Below are 14,158 nucleotides of genomic sequence, written 5' to 3'. Positions count from 1 at the left end.
TGCTAAAGATATTCGAAGGCATTAGTCATGCTGCACAGATAATTTGGCGGTCAAGCTAGCAATGAATATGTATTTATATTAGATTCACAGGAGTTAAAATAACCTCGTAAAGGTTACGTTCCGAAAAAGAAAGAATCTAATCGAACAAATCCAACGGGCGCCGTTTTTTATTGCATGCATTTCCTTTTGTAATAAATAAATAAATAAATAAAAATGTTCCACATTGTTTACACATCTGTCAGGTAATTAACGTGATCCGGTCATCTTCATTACTCGTCCCAAACATTTACCGGCTTTATTTATATGTTTTTATTTCACTCCTCACTCATTCTCAGCTTTGCTCTGTTTAATACACAGATTTCATGCCTCAAAATGCAGAACTTGTAAATAATGACTTTTTATTGCAGGAAACAAGCCCCAAATCTCAGTGGCAGCATGTATTTGTGTTAGAACTTGCTTTATAACATGGAAATGCTCATTTTTGTTTTGAACCTTTCTAATAGTAGAAAGATCTAATAGTAATTACTGAGATTACTGAGTTCTTTTTCTGGAATGTTGTCATATTGAGTCTTGACTTGAGACACGGTTGGTCACGGTTTAATACACGGTTTGTATTAAAGTTATCTGTGGTATTTATAAACACCTCACCCTTAACATCGAGCTCCTAAGTGGGTGCAAGATCACACATACAAACACTCGTGACCGTGATCCTCCTCTTGAACGGCTTCTAATCATAAAATCCTGCATGGATTACTACACTTTAATAGCTGACAAGTTTAAACTGCTTATTTTTATTAGGTTTTATTTGCTTTTAGAAGAGCTTCGATGTCTCGATCACGATCCTCCACATGCTAGTTCGCTAAATCAGGGACTACAAGTAGCATCGAGAACTTTTAATGAAAACCTCCAAAATAAGAAAGTGAGCTAACTTGAACCCGTAATTTAAGACAAACGAATAAAAATACCCGTAAACCATAAACAAACACCTCAGCTGATGGAAGATCACATTATTATTATTGTTATTATTATTAATGATAGTAATAGAATTAGCAGATTTTTTTTGCCGTGAATTCAAAATCATTTCCACTTCTGTTTTTCGGTCTTTACCCTGATTGTTCATTTCATGCTCCTATCTGTCTTTTATGCGGTTTTGTGGGCGTATTTACATGCAAATGAGCTGTGTGAGGAAATCGCTTTTGTCACTTTGGTGATGGCATGGTGTAGATTTAACAGACCCAAATTCAGGGTACAAACTAACCATGGTTTATTCGACGAAAACATAAGAAAAGATGACGAACAAAAGTAATATAAAGCAAAACGAGGACATTTTGAACTAAGAGAACTACACAGAATAACTAAGACGAAAACAAAGTTACTTAAAGCATGGAAACAAAACATAAGTGCGACGGCACACAACAAACATAGCAACATGTGGACATTGCATCGACAAACATTCTGCAGACGAGGAAGTGTATAAATAACAAACCACATTATAAGTAATGGGAAACAGGTGAAATTTTACGAGAGATAATCACATGACGATAACAACAATACACCTGCCAACGCCCCCTAGTGCTCCAGCAGGGCATAGTCCCAGTCACTGACGGCTTTTTATGCTATTTATAGATGATTAACATATACACATGAGTATAGATAATATCAGAGCTTTTAACACTTTTGTAAATAGTGTTTAACTTTAGAAGCTAAATAGTTTTATGTAGAAAACTAATCAACTGAAATTAGACCAATTAGGAAACGTAATATTTGTACAACAAATCGTGTTTAATAACGTGTTTGTAAATGGTGATTAATGCCATGATGGTTTTAGAGTAGATTATCGTAGCGTGGATCTGTAACACAGTCAAACACTCCACCAACCCCACATCAGATGTCCTGCAGTCTCTTTGTTTACTTCCTAACTTGCAAAATTGGCAGACGGTGTTGTACAGAAGGAAGTAAAAGAGAAAACAGAAATAAAAAAAAAAAAAAATCCATCTTTTCCAGTAAATACAACTAATTATAGTCAGGTAGCATGGTAGGTTTTCACTAATGAGCCTAGAGAAATCTATATCTGCTTATATCTGTATCCATCATCTGTTTTTTTATAGTAATCCAAGAAGCAAATCAGTTTAACATCAAGTACGACCATTAAATTTCCATCGAAAACTTTCATTTGAATGTTTTTACTATACATGCGCTAATGCTAATTCTTACTGCAGTAAGATAACAGTTTAACGCTATATAAATAAACGTTTCCCGGAGCCTCAGGATGTCATAGCTTCTTGCTAGGGCCGAGCAAACAGAATAAAATAATGAAGTGCAAAAGAAACAGTGAGTGAAGCTTTGCTGCAGTCGAACCAGTTTGGTTAAGTGACCGTTGACTCCTGATTCTCAGTGATTCTAATGCGTCTTGCTGCAAAATGCAACAGTGGAGGATTGTTAAATGTAAGCCGGGATTACACTGTGCGATTTTAGATGTTCGGCTCTTTTATATGAAATTATAATTTGTGTGAAAATTTGTTTTTTTTCTCGAACAAAAACAAAGGCATTTCTGTGCAATTTCTACAATATAATATGGGTTAAGTTTAGAAGAAAATTCTTCACAAAAGAAAAATGTTTTACTTATTCACATACTAATTTGTAATGTCTACAATAATGAACATATCTGGACTTTTTAAGTTTACAACTGACCATAAAAATAAAACTAACAAGTAAAACATTTTAACATCGGCGGCTTACAATTAGTTTGTAATTATTTTCTTAAAAAATATTAGCAATGTATTTTTATCAGTATATCAATATTATTGGCATATTGCCCATCTCTTACCCTGATACTCTTAGATTTTAATAAAAATTTCTGAAAAGGCCACAACATTAGAAATTCACTGTTTGAATTCTAGGACCGCAATCATCAACTTAATACCAAAAAATTTTGCTTACGACGAGCTACTTTTTATCTGTGGCGGTAAAATCAGGCTGCAAATTTCACAGTGTAAAGCCGGGTTTAAAGACAAAAAAAGGAAACAAGCGATAAATAAACTAAAAGTACTAAAAGGAGTCAAGGGTGCTTATCCTGATGCTCACTCGAATGAGTACGGACGGCGTACAGAATGAAGAAGTTTACCTCTGTCATCCAGAGTCGTTTCATTTGCTTTGATTTGTTTTGATTTTAGGCTGCCCTTGACATTGTCATACCTCACATTCCCTGGAGCCGGATATGGTACATGTGCAAGTGCCAGTCCCGTTGGCCAGTACATCCATGGCTTCTGGTGTAGCAGCAGGGTTGTAGCTCATGTAATATTCCTGCAGTTGGGAGCTCAGGTTCTGTTCTGGCTCAGGACTCTTTTTCCGTCGCTTCCGTCCGACCACAGATCGCTGCTGTAACAGCCTTGTGGCTCCAGGGTACCGTCTACAGGACACGTATATAACCATTAAGATGAGTGATGTTGTAAAGAAAAGTGCCACACCACCAACCACGAACTTATGGAAGGATAAGTCCTCTTGTTCTGGAGATGGCGTCACTAGCAGACTGTTGGAAGGTGGTGGTGTATCCGCAGGGGTGTCTCTGTGGTTAGTTTCAGGGATCGTAGGGTAAGGAAGAGGTTGAACAACCAATGGTGGAATGGGTGCTTCAGAGGTGGCGGGAGGCAGGGGTAGTTCGGGAGTTGTCAAAGCCAAGATTGGCTCAGGGGTAGTTTCCATACTTGACTCCCAATTGTGGGGAGGAAAAGGTGTTTGGGGGAAGAGTTCAAAATCTTCACAATCTATATAATTTTTTGTTGCTTCCATGACCTTTTCCCCTTGAAGATGTTTAGGGCTGCTGCAAATGATACTCGTGTCCTTAGTTCCACGGAAATTCTTTAACCAAGCGACAAGAGGACAGATACCTGGCCCACAATCCCAAACATTCCCAGCAAGGCTAATTGTTGCGAGGGAAATCCAGGATGCCACCGTCTCATGGGACACATTAGCAAGCTTGTTAGACTCCAAGTTAAGAACCTGAAGATTTGGCAAGCATTGGAACACCACAGGATCCAGACTCTGAATCTCATTGCCAGACAGATCCAGCTTCTGTAGGGTATTCCACATCCAGGGGAAGCCTTGGTTCACTGCTCGGATACGATTCCACTGGAGATACAACCCACGGAGGTTTGCAAGGCGTGGAAAAAGAAAGAAGTTGATACGAGAGAACTGATTGTGCTCCAGGTGCAGTTCCATCAGCCGAGATAAACCCAAGAATGTGGTACGTGTGAGCACACGGAGTCGATTGTACCCCAGATCCAAAAACTCCAAGCTTCTACACTCTATAAAAGCCCGAACAGGAATTGTCGTGAGCCCGTTGGAGCGTAGATGCAGATTTTGTAGCTTTCGAAGGCCATGGAACTGACCTGGCTGCAATTCCTGGAGCTTATTATAGGACAGGTCCAGGCTGCGCAGATTTGGCACGCCGTGGAAGGTAGCATTGTGTAGCTGTGAGATCCTGTTGGTGCTCAAGACCAACTCCTTTAGCCGTCGTACGCCCTGGAAAGCACGGCTGTCTACAAATGAGATCTGATTGTGGTCCAGGTAGATCCAGAGGAGCTGGTTCAAGTGGGCAAACTGGTAAGGGAGCATTGTGTGCAAGTCATTGTTTCGCAGAGACAAACCCTGGCAAGTTACTGAAATGTTCTCAGGGACGTCGATGAAAGATGCCGAGTCACAATGGACGATTTTACCCTCGCATCGGCAGCTGTAGGGGCATGTTTTCTCCCCGGAGCAGAGAAGAAGGAGAAAGGATGCAAGGAGAGAGAAGAGGCATGCTAATCTCTTGGCACAGTTCGACAGACCTGTAAAAAAACAAAAACAAAACAACACCATTTTAGTCTACATCAGAAGATTTTTAAATTGCAACTGAGCTGCAAGAGGTTATTTAGAGTAATGAAAATACCAGATCCTTCCACAAGATTAAAGGGTATGGGTTGAGGTTATTAATATAAGCTGTGTATAAAGGAGTCTGGAATCTTTCTGGAGGAGTCTGGAAAAGTTATAAACCTATAAAGGAGTCTGGAACCTATAAAGGAGTCTGGAAAAGTTTCTTCTTGCATTAGGCTCTCACAGTGTGGTCCAAGTTATATGATGCGCTTTCTTAACCCTCCGTTATCAAAAGGTTTATTTCGTTATTGCGTTCTTATAACTTTTAATGTCTGTTCAACCAGTGTTCCGTTGGTGGAAATTTCAGGAATAAATTTGTTTGTTGGCTGTGATAAATATCCAGAATAATATTAAGTGCATTTAAGTAATGAGTGTCTAAAGCTTAAATAGATAGATAATGTTCATGAAATAATACTGATTTCTACTGACAGGGTCCCTGAAATCTCATTTACGGGCAATGTGACATTTGACATCCCGTTATTTGTGGGAATGATTGCTCAGAAGAAAGCTCAGAAGATATTGGCCTGCTGTTCAGAAGGTTGTGAGTTCAAGTCCCATTAGTGCCAATCTGCCTGTGCTGGGGCATTGAACAAAGTCCTTAACCGTCAAATGATGGGTTTTATAAAAATGAAATAATTGTAAGAAGCTTCTGATAAGAACCTTGGCCAAATGGTTAAAATGTTTGAAAGGGTTCTTCGGTTTGTCCTTGGAGCAGAAAGATAGAACCGTTATCCAGACACTATAGCACCACTTTTAGTACTGAAACACTCGTACGTGACTAGTGTTAATTTCGTCACCTATTTTTAATTTAGTCTTAGTCTTGTGCCAAATGTCCTTGTTAGTTTTAGTCATATTTTGTCATTCACATATCTTTTTTTGTTAGTCATGTTTTAGTCGACTAAAAGTCTTTTAATTTTAGTCTAGTTTTAGTCAAAATAATTGTAGTCTTTTTTTAAAATAACATTATTACTGAGATTATTACTGATAAACATTTCAGTAAAAAAAGTGTTTCACATCTGTTTCACTCGAACCTGACTGCACATCACATTTTTTAATTTAACACAAAAAGTCTAGACGGTGGACTTGAGCTCAGTATTATTATTTTTTTGAGCGGCGTGTGGACGAATTGTTTCTACACACACACTAATCAGTGCGAAGCAGTGAACTCGTTCTGAATATTTTAAAGGCGTAACAGCTGATCAAAATCAGAGACAATTGTAGACAAAAATGAAGAGAGATTTTATCTTAGTTTTTATTTTATACAAAACATTTTCGTCTTGTCTTTTTTTTCGTCAACAATAATGCGTGTTAATTTAGTCTTAGTCAGCGTTTTTGGACAGCGGTGCAGTCTCGTCATCGTCTCGTCTTAGTCATGAAAAAAAAAGGTTGTTGACGAACATATTTCGTCTCGTCTCGTCTGACGAAATCAACACTATACGTGACAGGACGGCAATAAAAATTCCTATGACCTTATTTGTGGGAATGATTGCTCAGAAGAAAGCTCAGAAGATATTGGCCTGCTGTTCAGAAGGTTGTGAGTTCAAGTCCCATTAGTGCCAATTTGCCTATGCTGGGGCATTGAACAAAGTCCTTAACCGTCAAATGATGGGTTTTATAAAAATGAAATTAATGTAAGAAGCTTCTGATAAGAACCTTGGCCAAATGATTAAAATGTTTGAAAGGGTTCTTCGGTTTGTCCTTCTTGGAGCAGAAAGGTAGAACCGTTGTCCAGACACTATAGCACCACTTTTAGTACTGAAACACTCGTACGTGACAGGACGGCAATACGCGATGCAGATTTCGCAAGCTTGTAAACTCATGAAGATGTTTATGTTTTTGAAACAACCCTCTCAGACATCATCTCAGAGATAAACACATATTAAGAGTTCAAAATCAAGTAGAAGGTCTATGAGATCAGAGTTAATAGCATACATCAGCAGGTAAAACCACAGCATTCATTCCTGAGAGCAAAACTCTTGATCTATCTCCTTCATCTCCTTCATGAATTATGAATCACGAACAAGAAGGCCAGGTGATGTTACGAGTAAGATACTGTGTTGTATAAAGAGCATAAATATCTTTGTCTAAGACCAGAGACTGTAAAAAACACCTGAACTCCTTAGTGGAGGAGTAAAAGTCTAATTAATCATCAAAATAAATATAATGCAGTCCTGAAAAACCTGGAGGAACTTGCCAGAGCTGCATTTGGGAAAACCAAAGCCAAAAGGGACAGAAAATAAGGAACCGACCTAAATTAAGTTTGTCTGCCAATAACATACTTTGATATCTTTACTATAATGAAACATAAATATATTTTACTGAAAAGACATGGAAATATTTTCTAACATTGTCTTGCTGTGTCCCTGCAAAAAGGCCGTGTTGTCTAAAGAGCTCCATTTTAGATTTTAGAGCGAATCGACTCATTTTTAATACGTTTCTGTCCACGATGTGTCACGTCATCATCAAAACAAAGAAGAGAGCTTACGCATTCTGTACGAATGACAGAGGACTGAAATGTTCAAATGACCTGATTAAGTGGTTTTTTACTGGTCACTTCATGCGTTTTCTGTGATCCGATAGCTATCCGACGGTAAAAAGAGCAGGTCTAAAAGCCCTCCGAAACGTTTTGGAGACGGATATAAATCAGATGGTACAAACCACTTCAGGAGGTGGTCTGGGACGCATTTCAGATGAAACTGGACAGGTGTAAATGAATGTGGTTGTTCAAGCCACATACGTCAGCGCTATACTCCTCCCAAACGGAAGTACGTCACTCGCAGGTGACTCACGAGTCGTGCATCGCGCCAGAGACAAATATGTTTTCCCACCAGTGCTGCTCCGATCTTTCACCCAGGTGTCTGGTTGGGTCTTAAAATGTAGCAGTTAAAATTAGGGTTGCAAAGGGGCGGAAACTTTCCACGGGAACTTAATCTGGGGAATTTTGGGAATATTCCAAATTGGAAACTTTAATTTATGGAAATTTAAGGGAATTTATGGGAATTATTTGGAAATATAGGGAAATATATATAAACTATATCATATACAAATACAAACATAAATAAACATTTTGTTTGGTCATATGCAGACACATGCAAGGTAATACAAATTTTAAAAATGATCTCTTGACTGATTTAATTGTAAGTAGAACTTTAATTGATTCTTTCATTGAGTAACACATGCATAATAAACATCATTATGCTTGTAATAAACTTAATAATTGTAATAAACATATTTCCCTATAATTGCTGTAAAATAAAAGCATCCCTCACCCTTTCCCTTCTAAAAAAAAAAATTTTCCCTTCCAATCAAAATGTAAAATGAAGCATTTTTTCTCAAGCTTATTAGGTCTCTGCTTCTGTGTTAGTCAAGGCCTGGAAAACGGAGGTGAACCCCCCTTAAGTGATATATGGAGGGTTTTTTTTATTTCAGGGGGAGTGTGTGTGAGGGGGGGAGGGTCATCAAATTATCTGTGTATGTGTAACTCTCCTAATTTACTGCTTATTAAGAGTTAGTAAGGTAGTTATTAAGTTTAGGTATTGGGTACAATTAAGAATGTAGTATAAGGTCATGCAGAATAAGGCATTAATATGTGATTAATAAGTACTAATAAATAGACAATATTCTATTAATATTCATGCTAATAAGCAACTAGTTAAATGACCCTAAAATAAAGTGTTACTGTGCATGTTATAGAAGAACGTAAGTACATGCAGGGAGTTTGGCCTCAATGGCCCTCCAGTAAGCAGTGTGCTGTGTGCGAGTGACCGAGGAACGCAGGGTACAAAATCAACTTAAATTGCATTAAATCTTGTTGTTTTAAACACAATTATGCTGCAAGATTTTTTTTAACTACATTTAAGTTCCTTGTTATAGGCAACTATGCATTTTTTTTAAATTCCCAGTTTATTTCCATATATTCCCGTTAATTCCCATATATTCCCGTTAATTCCCATATATTCCCGTTAATTCCCATGGAAAGTTTCCAGCCTTGAAAATTCCCGGAATTTTGCAACCCTAGTTAAAATACAGTAATTGCTGTTTTTTGTAGCAACCGCACACACCAAAGCGTGTTCCATTTCAATGACCCCGGAAATGAGGTAAAATATATTAGCATTTTAGGCACATTTTAGTAGAAAGATCGGATCGATATCCCATTCGCCGAGACGCATTTGCAGTTATGTGGCCTAACGTAAATGGAACAGTTTTAACAATTCAGATAGTTATCGGATCAGAGAAAACACACGAAGTGACCGGGTGTAAAAAGGCACTAAAAAGGAACGAGTGAAAGAACAATGAAAGATCAATTTAGTGAAGAGTCAGCGACGAGTGAGTGATTTTTACCTCAGGTGATGAGGTAAGAGACGCTAAGAGAGAGATGTGCAAGATTCTCATCACTGTTGGAAGTTTCCAAAAATAAATTGGCAGTAATGTTGCTTTTCCATTAGTACATTAGGTAATAAATGTGAAGGTCAGTTTGGCATCTGTCGGTGGAACGGGAACGAAATGACAAATAATTTTCACTTGCAAACGCTTTTTATCTGCACAAGAAAAATGTAGATGTTTTTATAATTGTACTCACTTAAGATAAAAAAAAGCAAACGCTAAGTAACGACGGCTTTGTTGCTAATCTTTTCGCCTGTTAGCTAGCACGATAATAATACATGCTAGGTGAAATCCCATCGGAGACAAAGTGTAAGAACTGAACGTAGCAGCGGATCCTGAAACTTTGCAAATAAACACTTACAGAGAAATGAGCAGAAAATCGCAGTCAGGTAAAATACAGATAGATAAAAACGCAGAAATAAAATGCTGTAACAAAGGAATTGTACTTCTCATCCTTCTACCACAACAAACTCTACAGGAAGAAGTCCTTGGGCTCGATTCCTCCAACACCGCTGAAGTGTTTTTCTCTCTCGCTCACTGAAAACTACCATTAATGTGTTTTTTTTTTTTTTTTTTTTTTTTACAAGGTTGACTGCAGGAACTTTTTGAAACCTTACTGCTCTCTCTTCGGCTTATTAACATCATCTGTTACCGTGTCCAGTTTGTCTAATTACTAAACCCAATCAATGAATTAAATGTAAACATTATTAAATATATAAAGACATTATATCTATATAAACCTAATGGGGGGTTGCCAAGTGATTTAAAAAGCACTTTAATACTCTCCGAAATTAATTATCATGAATGCCCTGAAATTAAATTATACTGCAAATACCATTTTTATTGTGTTTCATTAAAAGTGATTGGCTTAAGCTTGGACAATAAATCAACCTATTGTGTCTTTTGAACCATTAAATCAAGCTAATAGCCGCGTCGGTTTGCTTCATACTGTGCGATTCATGCCAGAAAGAGATTGGGGTAAAGTGGGTGATTTGTTTCCGTGTTGGCTCATGTCCAAAAATAAAAACCACTGAATCATCATATAGATTAAAGCAGGATTCTGTGGATTCGGTGCACATGTCCGTAACCCTGAGCGTGATAAGAGCGAGGTCCAGGAGTCATCCATATACTCTACGTATACTGCATATAGAACGCATTAGAAATTATGGTGAAGTCATCAAGTTTTGGCTTAAAAGCCTCTCCGTGTGATTGCTGCTATCCTTATGGTTCTGCTAATCATCTAACACATTCATCTCAAATCACCAGCGATTGTCCGTTATGTACTAAATACTATAGGAATAGCAATCATGTTTCCATGGAAACGTTTGAAATCTTCTCAAATCTGCAGATTGTCTGATCAGATTTTATAAAGGTTAATGTTTGTAATTAAAAGCTTTACGTTGAGGTGCAACGTTCCAATCGTCAAGCAATCGTCTTCTTAATAATCTGTTTATTGTCACCAGCCTCTGTGTGTTTACGGTTCTTAAACAAACTCAATAAACTGAAAATGGCCTGAAAATGCTGGAAAACAAAGTTTTACTTCTAAGTGTTAAAATGCATTGACACTGGAGACTCGTTTAATAAACGTCACGTCAAAGAAAAGGTCAACATAACAACTATTTTTTTTCAGACCTGTAGATCTGCACTTTCTTCTATAACGATCGGTTTTAGAAATTCTTATTTTCTCCTCAGCTCAATTTGCCCCAGAACCCTGCACTTTGACCAATGGGAGGGTGGTTTACTCACACGTGACCTACGGAAACTGATATGTATTTCCGCAGGTCACGTGTGAGTAAACTGTCCTCTCGTTGGTTAGCGTGCGGCTGGTTATATACTGTGGTTCTGCTTGTCTTTCAACACGGAGAACCAGCAAGTCTGTGAGGTTTTATTTTTAACCTTTATTTTGTCACCAGCACAGTGAAATTCTTTCTTTGCATAACCCATCTTTGGAGGTTGGGTTCAGCCTTTGCCCCTTTTCCACCGAGGCAGTTTGAGTGCTGGTTCGGAGCCTAATTTAGAACCAGTCCTTTCTTTTTCGACAGCCAAAGCACCGGCTCTGAACCAGGAAAAGTGGTTCTTAAGTAGCACCAAAACGGTGCTGGTCTACACTTAAGAACCGCTTGTGTCAGGGGCTGGGGGCGGGGCTAAGGGTGGGGCTACTGTTAGCGCATGTGATAATGTACCTTAAGTATACTAATGTTTAATACACTTTTACTTTACCGCAATATGATACGTTATCAGCACACATGATAGTAGGTAGCTACATGCTAAGGCTAACTTTTTTCTGTGTTAATGATAAAATAACGTTATGTACTTTCTCCATTACAACCTCCGTTTATACAGATTACATGGAGCTGCACGTACACGTTGGATTCGCCGCGTTTGGGTGTTAATGTAGGTTCACAAAGCCATGAGCATTAACAGTAAAGCAACATCCACCATTGTTGATGTGTTTGTGTTTGTCGCTGCTGCGCTAACGTTGCTGTGTAACGTGACACGTATACAGTGACGTCAGACTCGGCTCTGTGATGCCAACATTGAACCAGCACCAGGACTAGCTCTGAACCAGCACCCGGGGTACATGAGTAAGAGTACCGGGGCTTGAACCCTGATCCTCCAAACAATAACCCAATGCCTTAACCACTTGAGCCATTACTACCCCACTGCTGCAGCTGCTATAATTGATCAGTTCAAACAGATGCTTTTATCTGGACAACATTCACCTGTTTCATTAAAGAGACGTCATTTTAAAATGAAGAGATCCTTAAAAAAATCCACATACAAAGAATTCTTCATCTCTTTTGATCTATGCGACACATTAACCTGTGAGTCATGTTGCACAACATAAGCTAACTAAAGTAACACACTACATAACACAGTTCCCATCATGCATCGGGAGATTTTTGTGAGCCAGGTGTAAAAAGCCCTGAACCTGGTTACGTGGAGCGCCTGTAGTACAACAGGCTGTTATTATAGAGATGATAAGGAAATGAATCAACATTTTCTGACCAAACAGACCAGTCAGTGTTCATTAATGCAACCGATGGAGCAATCGGGCTTTAATAATTATAACACAATGAAACAATGTGAGCGACAAGAGACGAACGTGACGCTAATTTTACGTTTATTTCGACGTGGTTCTGAGCTGATCTAACTCGATCGGACACGGCGATCCTTTGATGGTGGCTGTTGGTGTTTCATGTGTAGTCACAGTCACTGAAGCCAGTGCCAAGCTTCCTCGGTACAAAAGCTCCGCATGCGTTGGAACAATTTCCAGAATGAAAAGTGGCTCTTTGCACTCGCCAAAGCCAGACAGCTCGCTCACTTCCCCCTTTTTAAACAGTCAAATAATCCCTAATAGCTTTTTTTTCTTTGCACCGAGAGGCTCTTTTTCCATCATGTCTTCTTGTGCTAGACAAAAACTCTGCATGCAGACAAGCTGAGGCTTTTATATGGTCGGGTGAGAGAAATTTTGAATAATTAAAATACGGCCGTATTTATCCACGTTCTCTCTAAGTGCTCTCCTAATTGAACTTTGCTGCACCTCTAATTAAGCCGTCCTTCCCGTTTCCTCTAAAACCTAAACGATCTCCACTTTAGCCTCTGACCTCAGCTTGCTTTAAATATTTAATACACTACATTTATTTTATCTGCTCCATTCCGTCATAAAAACTATGCTTTTAGCATAAATCCCTCATTTTGTCGCACGCCGTGTTCTCGCTCTTGTCGGTCAGCAGGATGACACTCACGTCCATGTTAGATGTACATCCAATAACGGTGCTGACTTGAGCAGGTTCTTCACTGCAGTAGTGAGTCTTTCGTTATGACCCCGATATACGCTGACAGTCATTTTAATATGATGCGTCACCACCGTATATCACAGTGGGTTTGGTGCTCTCAGGATGATTTCTCTAGATTGTTTTTCCATCTCCATCTGGAGTCTCCATCTCGACATCTCATCAGCATTGTGAAGTGTCCATGGTTTGGACTTTTCGGATTTATGCAATTCTAAAATGTAAGTTTCAGGTTTGTAAATGGGATGTGGTAGCTCAGTGGTTAAGGTGTTGCGCTACTGATTGGAAGGTCATGGGTTCGAACCCCAGGTCCACCAAGCTGCCACTGCTGGGCCCCTGAGCAAGGCCCTTAACCCTCAGTTGCTCAGTTGTAAGTCACTCTGGATAAGGGTGTCTGCTAAATGCTGTAAATGTGAATAATTTTGCACTTTTGTTTTAGTGGCCTCATCACTTCCCATCATCACATTGTGGTCCGTTCCTGATGTTTAAGTCCATTTCAGTTCCTGGCTGAAACCCCATAAACATAAAATAGGGGACAGGTCAGGTTTGGTTACGGGAAGTTGTGGCCTAATGGTTAGAGAGTCTGACTCCTAACCCTAAGGTTGTGGGTTCGAGCCTCGGGCCGGCAATACCACGACTGAGGTGCCCTTGAGCAAGGCACCGAACCCCCCAAACTGCTCCCCGGGCGCCGCAGCATAAATGGCTGCCCACTGCTCTGAGGGTGAGTGTTCACGGTGTGTGTGTGTGTGCACTTTGGATGGGTAAAATGCAGAGAACAAAATCTGAGTATGTGTCACCGTACTTAGCTGTATGTCACGTCACGTCACGTCACTTAGGTGAATAGGGGGCGAAAACTTATGCAACGCATTTTAGTTTCTGGCAAGTGTTTCTTTTGCAGATCGATAATGTGTAAAAACCACTCTGGTAAAGTTCGACGAGTTTGACGGAACTCACACCAGCAGTAAACAATGTGGGCGGAGCCGCGGTCCATCATGTTCAGGAAGACGGAGAGGAAGATAATGGTGAGTTCTGTGTTCCAGCACTAAAAATCTATAAGAACAGCTCACAGC

The 14,158-nt window shown here is 39.3% G+C and overlaps 1 protein-coding gene across 1 annotated transcript in view; it reads right to left on the bottom strand.

Moving 5' to 3' along the window:
- The window catches only part of lrrtm4l1 (leucine rich repeat transmembrane neuronal 4 like 1), a 54,786-nt gene that overhangs the window by 28,004 nt on the left and 12,624 nt on the right, over window positions 1-14,158 (bottom strand). Inside the window, exon 2 of the mRNA XM_060896038.1 lies at window positions 3,196-4,826. Within this exon, the coding sequence (XP_060752021.1) occupies window positions 3,196-4,826 (1,631 nt within the window). The remainder of the gene's footprint in view (window positions 1-3,195; window positions 4,827-14,158) is intronic.

The sequence above is a fragment of the Tachysurus vachellii genome, chromosome 20 (assembly GCF_030014155.1).
Source record: "Tachysurus vachellii isolate PV-2020 chromosome 20, HZAU_Pvac_v1, whole genome shotgun sequence".
Lineage (NCBI taxonomy): Eukaryota > Metazoa > Chordata > Actinopteri > Siluriformes > Bagridae > Tachysurus > Tachysurus vachellii.
Note: the sequence above shows the minus strand (reverse complement) of the source record. Positions and strands in the feature narration are given on the sequence as shown.